Here is a 13,057-nt window from a genome sequence, read left to right on the forward strand (position 1 = left end):
GTAGACTGGGTATGATAGTGGACAGTATAGTCTGCACAATCTTAGCCTTTTTTTTTTTTTTTGGCAGGAGGGAACATTGTGCACCCATCAAATATTAGCATTCATCCCACCCCCACTATCTTTGTGCTATATGCCATTGTTTTCCATGATTCTTCACCTGGAAACATGTAGAACTAAAGCTGCCCTTGGGTAGGTAGTGAGAAAGCATATCTCACTTCAACATCCTTTCTTTCTGCCAATTACAGAAGATACAGAAATCTACTTAGCCTAATGCAGAGGCCCATGTAGCCAAGTGATACTAGTACTAATAATTATAGTAAGAGATAACACTGATTTGTTGTTCCATATGGACGAGTATATAATATGTACTAACTCGTTTCATCTCCATAGCAGCCTGTGAAATCTCTACTATTATTATATCATCCCCATCTAATGGATCAGGAGACTGAAGTAAAGACCACAGAGCTACTAAGTGCTAGATCTTGGATTTGAGGTCTGTCATTTGATGGTAGAGCTCACTCTCTGACAACTTCAGTGTCCATAATTTCTATTGTGGATTCGTTACTTAGACACGATTGATTAAATCATTGGCCACATCACTGAACTCTACAGTCCTCCTCCCCTCTGCAGAGGTCATGACAATATCATTTGGCTCAAAGCCTCAACCCCTCTAATCACATGGTGGATCTTTCCGGCATGGCCAGACTTCATCTTGAAATTATGTAGGGACTTACCATGAGTCACCTCATTAGCATGAGCTGTCAGAGCCCACCAAGAATAACAAAGGCACTCCTATCATTTCATTGATGGCTTTCTTCCTGTGCAAAAGCTTTTTAGTTTGATGTAGTCCCAATTGTTTTATTTTTGCTTTTGTTTCCCTTGCCTGAGGAAACAGATCCAAAAAAATGTTTCTATGGCTGATGTCAACATGGTTACTGCCTTTTTTTTTTTTTTTCTGGGAGTTTTATGGTTTCTGGTGTCACATTTAGGTCTTTAATCTATTTTGAGTTTATTTTTGTGTATGGTGTAAGAAAGTGGTCCAGTTTCATTCTTTTGCATATAGCTGTCCAGTTTTCCCAACACCATTTGTTGAAAAGACTTTTTCCCACTATATGTCCTGTCGCCTTTGCCATGGATTAAGTGACCATAAGTGTGGGTTTATTTCTGGACTCTCTATTCTGTTCCATTGCTCTGTGTGTCTGTATTTTGTGCCAGTAACATACTATTTGGTTTACTACAGCTTTGTAATATATCTTGAAATCTGAAATTGTGATACCTCCAGCTTTGTTCTTCCCCATGGTAATGCTATTGCCTCCTTTGTCATACATTAGTTGACTATACTTTGTGTGGTGACAAAAGGTAACTGTTTTTATCATGGTGAGTATTTCGTGATGTATATACTGCTGAAATCACTATGCTTTACACCTGAAACTAATATAACATTGTACATCAATTATACTTCAATTAAAAATAAATAAACACAGGGAAAAAAGCCAAATGTCACTTTGTAAATGTTAAAAACCAAAACCAAAACCAAAAACCAAAAACCAAAGGTACTCCTAATAAGTGGAAAATTCCAAGGGCTTTGAATCTCCACCCCAAGAAGCTGGGACAAAAAAACAAACAAACAAACAAACAAACAAACAAACAACCAATTTCTTATTATATAGTAGATATAGCAGCTACATCAGAAATTTATTTTCAAGTGATTAGGAGCAAGGGTAAAGAGAAAAATCTCTAAATTTTTTGTAGTTACTGGACATATTCATATGTATTATCTCATTTAGTTCTCATGACACTCCTATAGGAAAGATATTATGGATGTCTTTGTTTTATTGATGGATAAACTGAAACCAATAACGTAAAAACACAGTACATAAATATCCAACTAGCAATAGTGTTGGAGTTTAAAATCAAGTTTTCTGACTTTAAATCACAAGCCCTTCGAACCTGTAAGACTAGAAGACAGAGATAAGAATAGAGATGCTTTGAATTCTTAATTGTTTTTCTTATCTGTGAATGAAAGCTGGAAATGGATTTGCCCAAGATAGAGCAGGAACTGAGGAATGTAGTAGCTGGGAGTTAGGCTTTTTCCCAATGTACCAATTGATTCCTTCTCTGGTCTCATGTGTTTCTTTGGAGAAGGATAAGCTTTGACTCTGTCAGCACTTATTGCGAGCATTGAAAATACAGAAGTCCCAGGCTTCTTTGGAGGGAGGACAGATAGTAAACACAAGATGGCAATATGATGTGGTTACAGAACCAATAGAAGAAAGCACTTGGGATGGGTCCTAACTAGGACGGGTAGGGAAGCGGGAGTCAGGAGAGATTTCTTGCAGGAGACAGAGTAGGAGTTTAGTGAGGCTTAGAAGCAAACTGAGACTAACCAGGCCTCCCAATCTATAAGTGAATGGAAAAGGGGTACTGGACTCTTACCTAGATCTAGGAGGCTGATGGGTCCTGGTGATGCCCCAAAGCCTAACTAACACTTTGTAACTTCCTTGTTCTTGCATCTGCCTCAGTTGTGGCTAGCACCCCATCGTAGAAAGAATGGAGTCCCCCAAATTAGGGGGATTGGGATGTGAGCATGCAGGCCTCAGAAATGCTAAGGGTAAATGAGTGTGTCAGGGGTTCTGTTGAATTTTTCATCTATAAAATGAGTACTTTGGACTTTCCTATATGATCCCTGGGGTCCTTCGAACTCTCACATTTCATTATTTTGTGATTTCATAAAAAATGTTTTGCAAAGCAAATGAATAGTGTAAACAAGATTATAGAGAGAATATTTGCCTTCTTAAGGGAATAAATTGTTCTCAAGTACTTCGGGAGCGTTCATTTGCATATAAACAATGCAAATTCTATATAAACAGAGGAGGCTTGTTTTCTTAGGTGTTTTGGTAAGTTAATTACAAATCATTCTTGTCAATTTTGCTAGTCTATGTGTATTAGGAAGTAATAGACCTGCATTCATTTTAAATATCCTGTACTTCTGAATATTCACAGTTTCTTGAATGTTCGTAATAGCTGACTTTTCTCTGAATTAGCCTGATTCTTGAATCTTAAATGATTTATTTATTCAGTGGGTTATAGATACACAGGATTTGTTTTTCCAAGAAGGATTTGGAGAAATTCATCCTGCCAGTGTTTTTAACTCCTGGTGTCTTATGGTCTTTCTACATCTTTCTCCCCCTGTAACTTTGAGTGCTTCTCTCCTCCACCCCCACCCCTATCACTCAGACTACATAAACTTCCACTAACAACTAACATTTTGCAAGTATTTTATTTGTTTAGACAAATTTCAAAGATTTGGGCATCACACAGAGGTAGCACCATGCCCAAAAGTCCATTTTCCTTGTTCCGTTCTCTCCATGCTTCATCTTTTCTCCCACATTTTTTCTCTTCTCCTCTTTCTTCTGCAACCCACCTCATTCCCTGCCATTCACGACTCTCAGAAGCAGGACACGCTGCATCCTTTGGCACAGCAGTTTACTGACCACTTGCTGTGGCTTGGGCATTTTCTTGAGGTTTTGTTCTCTACTCCCTAGTGGCGGCTCAAAATATTCCAAATGCATTTGGTTGGGGCAGGGTAAGTTAGAGGAAGGATATTTAAAGGAAGCATGCTTCCACTAAAAGGAATGGGGAAATCTGGGCAAGGCTAGGAGTGAAGGATGAGCTCCCAGGCAGAAGGAAGCACTTATACAAACTGTAAAAGCACATGGGAGTGTGGCAGGTTCAGAAACGTCCGTGATGGGATTTTAGAATGATTACGGGGTCATTGATGAAAAGATCGAGCTGGAGGAGAAGCCCTGGCCATATCACAAATGACCTTTGTTTATTACATTTTTCTCCAGTAGGAACCTAGTGAAACACTGTAACACCTGTGTGATGACACAGCAGAGCTGGTTGCAAAGGTGCCAGATAGAAGCTGAGTGTAATGTCAAGAGCCCGGAAGAGGCCATGGATGGGAGGTGCAGAGGACATGCCGTATTTCAGAGTAAAATAGGAGGCCAGTAAGACTTGTGGTTGATTTGTTATGGGGTGGGGGAGAAAAAGAAATGGGCCAGGGAGACACTGAGTTTCCTCCTTGAGTTCTTGTTCGCCAAGTTAGGGAATGCAAGAAAGGAAAGAATCAAAATTGAGGGAGGCTTGATTTGGGAAATCTAGTTTAATTTGGTTTATCTTTGCCCTATGGTGATAAACTGAGCAAAGCTGACAGTGCTCAGATGTCATTCATGGCACATCTCAGGCCGCAGATTGAACATCTCAGGCAGCATATCAAAGTCATGATTGTTCAACAACATGTGTGTGGAAAATGTCTGGAACATAGCTCCTCCTCATCCAACAAACCTAACTCATTCTGGCCCCATCATTTTGTAGAAGCCGTGGTCCATGATTTCATGATTTCATTTCTTATTTCCCTGTAAACTTGCTGTCTAGGTGTCAGAAACCAGGCTTCATTATGACTAAGGATACTCTGCTTAGTTTTTTAATTGGTTTGTTGAATAGTTTACATTTCGTGTGAGGTAGTCACATCAATTTTTCTCCAGTACCCATCTCCAAACACTGCTCAGAACACATTCCACACCCCTTTCCCTGACCTTGATAACATCTCAGAAAGACTGCACACGTTTCTGGTCATCTTCCATAGTGAGAACAGTTCAATTTTGGTATTGAAAATTCTTTTCTAGGTAAAAAGAAGGAGATCTTGCCATTTGTGACAATATAGTTGAACCTAGAGGTATTGCTTATTGAAATAATTCTGACAGAAAAGACAAATACCCCCATGTGATTTCACTTATATGTGGAATCTAAAACACAAATGAACAAAGAAATATTTTTTAATATTTATTTATTTTGAGAGAGAGAGAGAGAGAGAGAGAGAGAGAGAGAGAGAGTGTGTGTGTGTGCACGCATGGGTGGGGGAGAGGCAAAGGGAGAGGGAGACAGAAGGCTCTGTGCTGACAAAAGAGAGCCTGATGTGGGGCTCGAACTCATGAACTGTGAGATCATGACCTGAGTTGAAGTTGGACGTTTAACCGACTGAGCCACCCAGGTGCCCCAAAGAAATGTTTTAAAAAGCAGAAGCAGAACCGTAAACTCAGAGAACAAACTGGTGGTTGCCAGAGGGGAAGGTAGAGGGAAAAGGGGCAAGATGGGTAGAGGCAAGTGGGAGATACAGGCGTCCAGGTATGGACTAAATAAATCATGGGGCTGAAAGGTAGAGCATGGTGAATATAGTAAATGATATTGTAATAGCGTTGTACAGTGACAGATGCTAGCTGCACTGTGGGGAGCTGGGGAGCGTAGCATAATGTGTAGAGGGGTTGAATGGCTAAGTTGTACACCTGAAACTAATGTAGCATTGTGTGTCAACTATACTTCACATGAAAACAAAAGAATGAAAGAAATCCTTACCAGTGTACATAAGGCTACACTCAGGCCCAGTCTGGAACACCACCCCCTCTGAACCTTCCAGGTCTGAATGGGCAAAAAGACAACTAGTACAAACAGAAGCTTTTTTTACTTAACTGGTCCTGCAAGAGTGCTTCTCTTTTGGCATGGGGTCTTGGGAATGCGGGCCTACCCTGCAAGGCCATCTCCATGTGTCAGGAACTCCTTCCTACAGGGGCTGGAACTCACGGAAGTCAGATGGAGCCCCATGCTTCACTGACATGGACAGTTCTCTTTTTGGAAAGCGAGGCACCCATTCCAAATTGCTGTGAAGTTTTTCTAACTGCATTCCAAGACCTGAAGAAAAGTACCTAGTAATCTTCTGTTACATTTTTTTAAGTCAAGTGGCAGCTACGTTATATCATTTTTATGATGATAGATGTCAAAACTAAAGTCGGCTCTATGAGTATGTTGGTACATATACAGGGCAATTGAAATTCTCTTCAAATTGAATTAACTCTCAGACTCTGTGAGAACAGACACTGTCCCTCACCACAAATGGCAACTATATAATGAATTCTTTTTCCCTATGCCTTTCTTCAATTTCTATTTAAAGAAATTTCTGAAAATACATGAATTATGCAGCTTATCTCTCAGATGAAAAAGAATTTTCATCTTGGATTGGATGGCTGCATATTTATTAATAGCAGTAAAATTGTCCATGTTCTTTTGTATCAAATGGGATGCTGACTAAAATATGAAGGAGGCTTTTCAGCAATAATAAGAGTAATGGATGAATAATTATAAAAGCTATATGGAATTGAAAGACATTTTAATTTGTCATTACTTCTGTGTTCAGAGAGGGTCTGAATAATTATTCTGACTATAAAAAGGAAGAGGGGATATTTTTGCTCCTTATGGGATTAAGTTCTTAATATACCACTTTTACTATAAGTTTAAAAAAAAAAAAAACACCCACGTCTCTTCTAGTCTCCTCTAATGATGTAATCATAACTACGGCCGCTCAGCTGCGTATGTGTTTGGTCTTTGCACTATTACACGGCGGTGCTGCACTTCAAACTCATTTTATTCTGAAAAGTGTTCATCCTTGCAGTTTATAAAAATGAGATTATGCTTGTTTGCTTAGTGAAAACTTTCAACCTTATGTCACATTAATACATGAAAATGACAAGGATTGTAGAATTTCCTCAGGTCATGATCAGATGGTGCAGATATCAAATATGAGATTCCAAAACAAGATTTTTCTTTTTATAACAACCATTTAAAAGTGGCTGTGCTTACCAGGGTCATTCCAAGGCAAAATTCCAAAGCTATCTTTTTTTACCCAGATATACATGTAGTTTCCATTTTCTTTTGGTCTGTCTTCTACAACAACATTCAAACACTTATTCGGATCCTAAGAATATTCTATGACAGCATTTTTTTTTTTTTTTGAAAATAGAATTTCACGATATGCCGTGTGCTTTTAGGTTAGTGATAGAATTTTCCTTTGTAGCTTGTGAATCTTCATTTACCTGATTTCCACTACCATATTTAGCTCTTAATAAAGAGGGATAGGAAAATCTATGCAAGGATTCTAACCTGCTCCAGCGTTTCTGACACCATCTCCTCTAAGAAACAGCTTTAGGGATAATTGTAAACTACAGGCCGAGACTGTTCTGGCAGCCTCGTTGCAGCCAGAGGACATGTTCAATGCTGTGAGAGAAATTTTCTGCACAGGATGGCAACAAGCCTTTTGCCTTTTGATTCTGATCTTTCCTGGGGTTCAGCACCACCACCCCCCCCCGCAAGCAGCTGTATGAACATGTGTGATTCACTTAGCCAATTGAAGCCTCAGTGTTATCATTGTTAAAATGGGAAGAAATGACATCCAAATTAAAGGTGGGGATTAAGTTAGAAGTAAAATAAGTGTGAAATTCTTGACACACAGTAGGCATGCAATAAATAGTAGTATCTTCTTATCATAAAGAAAAACAAAACCCAAAACCTTTAAGAATTAGTAGGCTGTTTAATTTAAATCAGTACTTTTTGAGACTAAAACCAGAAAACATTTCTCCTGTTTATCAGTATCTATCAGGGAAAATTCTGAATGAATTGAGAATGAGGTTTATAATAGTAATTTGAAATCCAAATGCTATAGTGTTGTTCTCCCTCCCAAGAAGAGAGTTCTACAGGTCGTTCTATCTGAAACTTAAAGATGGGTATATGCAATCCATCACAAATATAAACCAATTGGTTAATTTCATCTTTAGAACTTACAGAATGAATGTAGTATCTGGATTGACAAGACTGAGGCATATATTTTCTTGTACCTACATGGAGATGACATTGGTAATTGAGTTATTATACTTACAGGTTATTTAGAATATAAAAGATTCATCATACAAATCCAGCTTTACTTTAATTTGATGGCTAAAGTGATGTGGGGGAGAGATTGAGACAGAGAAAGGGGGGGAGGAAGGAGAGAGGGAGGTTGGAATATGTAATTATGAAAGAAGGTAAGACTGTGTTCCCTTCTGTCTTATAGCCTGAAGAATAAGTAGTGAAAACATCAATCAAGAGATGAGAAAAAAATGTCAGGATTTCTCTGCCGTGGAGAATTCCTTATCAACTACCAGAGGAGGATTCTCTCTTGAACAATGAACATTTCTTATGAGGATTCACAAATTAACATATGACTAATCTTGGTTTTGGAAGTGAATGAGCTTGCTTTCTTTCTTTCTTTCTTTCTTTCTTTCTTTTTCTTTCTTTCTTTTAATTTTGTGGTAAGTTATGATATATGGATGGATTTTTAAATTCTTTCCTGATAATCTATTTAGTACATGTTCTAAATTATAATCCTATAGGAAACAGTGGGAACATCATTCAAACTTGAAGACAGTGGGAAAATCTAAATGTCCAATTTATTCTAGATTTCTTCAACACATAAATATTCCATGAAATCTTTGATGACTGAGATGTAGAGCACCTCCATCAAGAAAGAAACATTATTTGTTCATCATGCTGAACATGATTGGCAGCAACATGAACAGAAACAGAATGAGTCACTGTTAGTAGAAGATACATAACGGACATAAATACTCCTCCTTCATTTCACCTTCAAAACTGCGAGCCGGGTTTGCCATCTGAACGAGAATAAAGAGGGTGGATAAAGGAAGAATCCCCATCCTTTTTTTCTGATCATTCAAAGAACAGTTTCTCAAGGTTAAGCCAAGTTCTCTTTGCAAGCTGCCAAAATAATAGCTTAGGAAGAGAATTTGTTTGCCTGCATGATGATCCTCTTAGGCAAAAATGTCTGAATAGCAGCTGACCTTGATGAAATGTTTTCCCAAAGGCATCCAAGAGAAGAATTACAAACCCTAGAATGAGAGGGAAATAAATGAACATTTCTTATGAAGTTGGCCTGAATTGTGGTTTTGACGTGGGGTGTTGGCGATTTGGGACGAACTGAGTAAATTGGGTGTGGCGAGTCTCCCTATTCCTGTTTCTCACTGGAGTCCTCTTGCCGAGCCAAGGTTCAATCACTTCAGAAAGAACACCACTGACAGACTGGAAAACTGTTATTCTCTGATGGGGAATGCCTCTGAGTGTAAATTAGAAAGCCTTCTCTGGGTTTCATTCTTCTCTGTCGTGACCAGATCTGGTGTCCTGTAGGATGGCCGCAAAGCCAGACATTTACCTTCTTATTCATGATGCTTCTCAGTTATCTGGCTGGGGTTGCCCTTTGTACATTGTGACCATGCAGGCAATGGGTCTCCTGGTGTCAGGATTTTCTGGACATCCATTGTTTTTCCACAGAGAGCTGAGGTGGTTACGACTCAGTGAGCAATAAATGAAATGACTTAGAAACGCACAGTGTTGTTATTGAGGTGTTTGAAATTTGGTCCCATTCCCTTGAGAGGGCCCACTCAGGAGGGACCCGGGTTGCCGGCTTCCGTGCCTACAGAGACCAGCGGCTCCACCAGCCACGTGCTGTCCCACGGGAAGGAAGGAGGGTCCGATGGGAAGCAATCTATTTTGGAAAGCACACAACAGAGCTACAAACCTCCAATGGTGACTTGTCTGCGAATGTGTGAAATAGTGCTTTTTTTTTTTTTTTTTTTTTTTTTTTTGTCTATTCTGCTGTAAAATAAGCACTGGCCAAGTTAAAAAAAAAAAAACACTTTGTTTCTGTCTGTGTGTAATGAGTGAGCTCATACTCTCAAGCGTTGTTTTTTTTTTTAATAACCTAATATAGATGAGCCCATGAACATAGATCTCTTGATATACAAAGGAGCTATGCCAAACCCTTTACAGATCAGCTTCTGGATATAATAATAATCGGATTACTTCAGAATTCCTCATCCAAATTCTATTTCTCCTTGGCAACCTGTCAAGTGAAAGTGAATATCCTGCCAGAGAGTTTGCTTGTTTGTTTTCAAATTTCTTTATTTATTTTTGCATAAATAAGGGAAATTATTGTTCCAATGTACCATGGAGTTGACATATTAAGTTTTAAACAGGAAGAGCCCATGAATGTTATCCATATTTTGGGAAGTCTTAGACGGAAAAAACCTTCCTTGGAAAGCTAGCTGTTTATTGTTCTTTCTGTTCTGATTTATCATTCGTAGCAATAGTGGTAGTAGTAGTAGAACGACTATATTTGTTTTATTAGGTCATGTCTTACGTTCCAATTCATCATGAACAGATGGGAGTGAGATGCAAGGTAAATGTTTTCAAATAGCCAAATTAATTCTGGCAGAGAGGAAGACACCCAGGGGGACCTGGCCATTGTGGAGCTGCGCTGACAGAGTCACCCTATGACAGCAGAGATTCCTGGAGAGAAAAGAACGAGTCCAGGGGTTTTCTGTAAAACTTCAATTCAGGGGACCTAGGGGAGAACCCTATATGTTTGAAAGAGACTATCCAAATTATCGGTACCTAAAGTACTTTCACTGTTCCTGAGTACTTGGAGTAACGTCAACTGAAGTACTGACATTAAAATTTTGCTCCAATGAGGCAAAAATAATGCAAAACTAAAATAACACACAAGCCTAATGGCATCCTTATATTAGAGGTTTTTTTTTTTTTCCTTTGTATTTAAAAGGATACTTGGCTAGGTGGTTGAAATTGTCTATGTCTTCTTATAGAGACAAAATACTCCTACAGACCCGGTCATGCAATTCACTTAACTTGGTGAAGGGTTTTTCTTCTTTAAGTACAGAGGTCAGCTTCTGGCTAGCACCTGTACCAGTTGCCACAAATGCCATGGTAGTGAAACCCAAATTAATGAGTTTTCATTATATATAACCTCCACAGCCCGGTGCACTAATATGTATTATCATAAAACCATCTGCTAAGTACAGAGGACCGCAGTGATCCCTTTTGCTGATAAAAATCGTAATAAATCTCTCATCTGCAATTGCTTGACCACAAAGACCAGTGTAGGTTTGTTTTTCATTTGTCTCTTAGATAACATATAAACATAAATTGGAACTGCAAGAGTCTTTATACCTTCCTACTGAAGTGAGTTTATTAGACCACTCAGACCAAGAGAGGAAGAATAGGGATAGATGATAAATGCTAATACTTCCAGAGGCAAATTTGAGCCCTGGGGAGGGGCTGTGGCCACACCTCTTCCAAAGCTGATCTTTGAGGGAGGTGTTATGGATGAGTCACTGTGAGCACAGAATATTAGAACTCCAATAACAAACTAAACTTTCTAAACTGTCAGGAAATGAAATAACCGCCCTCTCTACATTCCATCCAAGCTGAATATTCATTGTTTGTTTGACCAGCTTGTACAAAGAATTGATTGTTGCCCTTTTATGACCAGAATGAGTAGGGTTTGATCAACATATTACTGTGGGAACAGATTTTGTTTTCTTTTTTGGTCTTCTTACCTACTTTATTCATACTAAAGTCATGCTAAACTACCTCATAGGTTTGTGGTGTGGATTAGCTAATAAATAAATGTCAAGTGCTTAAAAATATAAATCTCTATATAAATGCTGCCTTAGTTTGCTTTCTAGTTTAAGATTTGCATGTCAAACTAACTATCTAGGTATTTCATTGTAATATTCATGTTGGTAAATTTGGCTTTAAACTTAATATACGAACATCTTGATGTAAAATGAAACTGAGAGTCCCAGCATGGACTCAAACTCAAGTCTGGCAAATGTAGCACCTAAGGAAACAAAAAGCACCTACAAGCAAAACCAAAATGTTTTTCTTAAGCAGATTTTAAAGCAGGTGTTCTCAAAGGTTGGGGGTGGGGGTGGTCAACACTGGTTTTTAAGAGTGTATTAAGTAATTTTGTATCATAATCGTTAAAATGCCAAAAATTGTCAGTGACTTATATTTAAAAATTAGAGTGGGTTTAAGGTAATGCTTATGATCACATAACCCTTCATTACTTCACATGTTGAGTAAAACATAGAGGGAAGAGTCAAAACGAGTTCAGATATTTCTGACTACCTACAAGAGAGGTTGTGTGGCTAGACATCTGTTTTGATTTGTATCTTTCTAGAAAAATGTTGAACACAGTCTTTTTGAAAGGGTGTAGCCTAAACAGAAAAGAAAGAAATGAATATCTCACAGTTTCTTAGTAACATTGTCTGAAGGGTCTATGGCAACTATTTAAGAGCTAATTTTATTGCTGGCTCTACTTTGGTGCCAGTTTTTTCCTGTATGATTAATTACTACTTAGTCACTATTCTGAGTAGCAGTTTTATTTGCTAATTTCAAATGCCTCAACTTAATTAGCAATTCATTTTGACCTTTAAAAACCACATTCTATAATCTTCAAATTATATGAGTAAGGGAAAAAAAATCCTATTTTACCCGTCCCCACCCCCACCCCACCTCCAGCTATCACTAACACTTTACATTGTTTCTGAAGAACAGTCTAACTATTGTTACGCGCCAAACTTTGACATCATCCGTGGTTATTTGAAGTCCCGCTCAAATTTCCTCATTGCACAGGTGGGCACTAGGATCCGCAGAGACTGTTTCTCCTTCAGAATGTTTAAATAATGTACAAATGTAGGACATTTGGCTGCTAAACTTATTCATTTTTTTAATTAAAGAAATAAAAGTGAAACTGATATACACGATAATGAATTCCTGTTTTGCATCCTTGCTATTTTCTTAGCACATTTTCTACTTGAATTGTCACTCTTCAAATGATTAAAAGTCTGACTGTAAGACGACCAATGATTGTAAGGTAAGATTTCCTTGTGTTGGTCAACTCAGTGACCACATGTTCTTTGAAGTCAAAGTTTTTCATGTATATTTTCATATCTCTTGAAGTCGTCTTCACAGCTAAGTGGAGAGTTAATCAGCGTACATGAATAACAACATTAGTGTTCATAATTTTATTCCTGAGAGTCCAAAGAGTTGCCATGTTGGGGCAACCCAACTGATGGGACATGTCCCATCAGTCCACTACTCTGGCTCCAAGAAGCTCATGATGGGAGGAAGTGACTAGCCTCCCTGGTGTTAGTTCCAAGGAAATTATTAATGTTGCATATGCATAAACAAAGTAGTAGGGATGTTCCCCTGTTTTGTCAAAAACATAATCTCTTTGAGCTTGAAAACAATGGAACGAAAGTCATCAAGGAAGGAAGGCAATCTACAGAACTCTGATTCTAGACAGAACTATCAG

General features: G+C 38.4%; 1 protein-coding gene across 2 annotated transcripts in view; it reads left to right on the top strand.

Annotated features, from left to right (window-relative positions):
* ZMAT4 (zinc finger matrin-type 4) overlaps window positions 1–12,513 on the top strand; it is a 347,808-nt gene extending 335,295 nt beyond the window's left edge. For both annotated transcript variants that reach the window (XM_058720587.1, XM_058720584.1), the window contains one exon: window positions 7,940–12,513. In XM_058720587.1, coding sequence (XP_058576570.1) covers window positions 7,940–7,944 — 5 coding nt within the window. In that variant the 3' untranslated portion in view covers window positions 7,945–12,513. The remainder of the gene's footprint in view (window positions 1–7,939) is intronic.
* Window positions 12,514–13,057: the final 544 nt, after the last annotated feature.

This window comes from Neofelis nebulosa, chromosome 3, assembly GCF_028018385.1.
Source record: "Neofelis nebulosa isolate mNeoNeb1 chromosome 3, mNeoNeb1.pri, whole genome shotgun sequence".
NCBI lineage: Eukaryota > Metazoa > Chordata > Mammalia > Carnivora > Felidae > Neofelis > Neofelis nebulosa.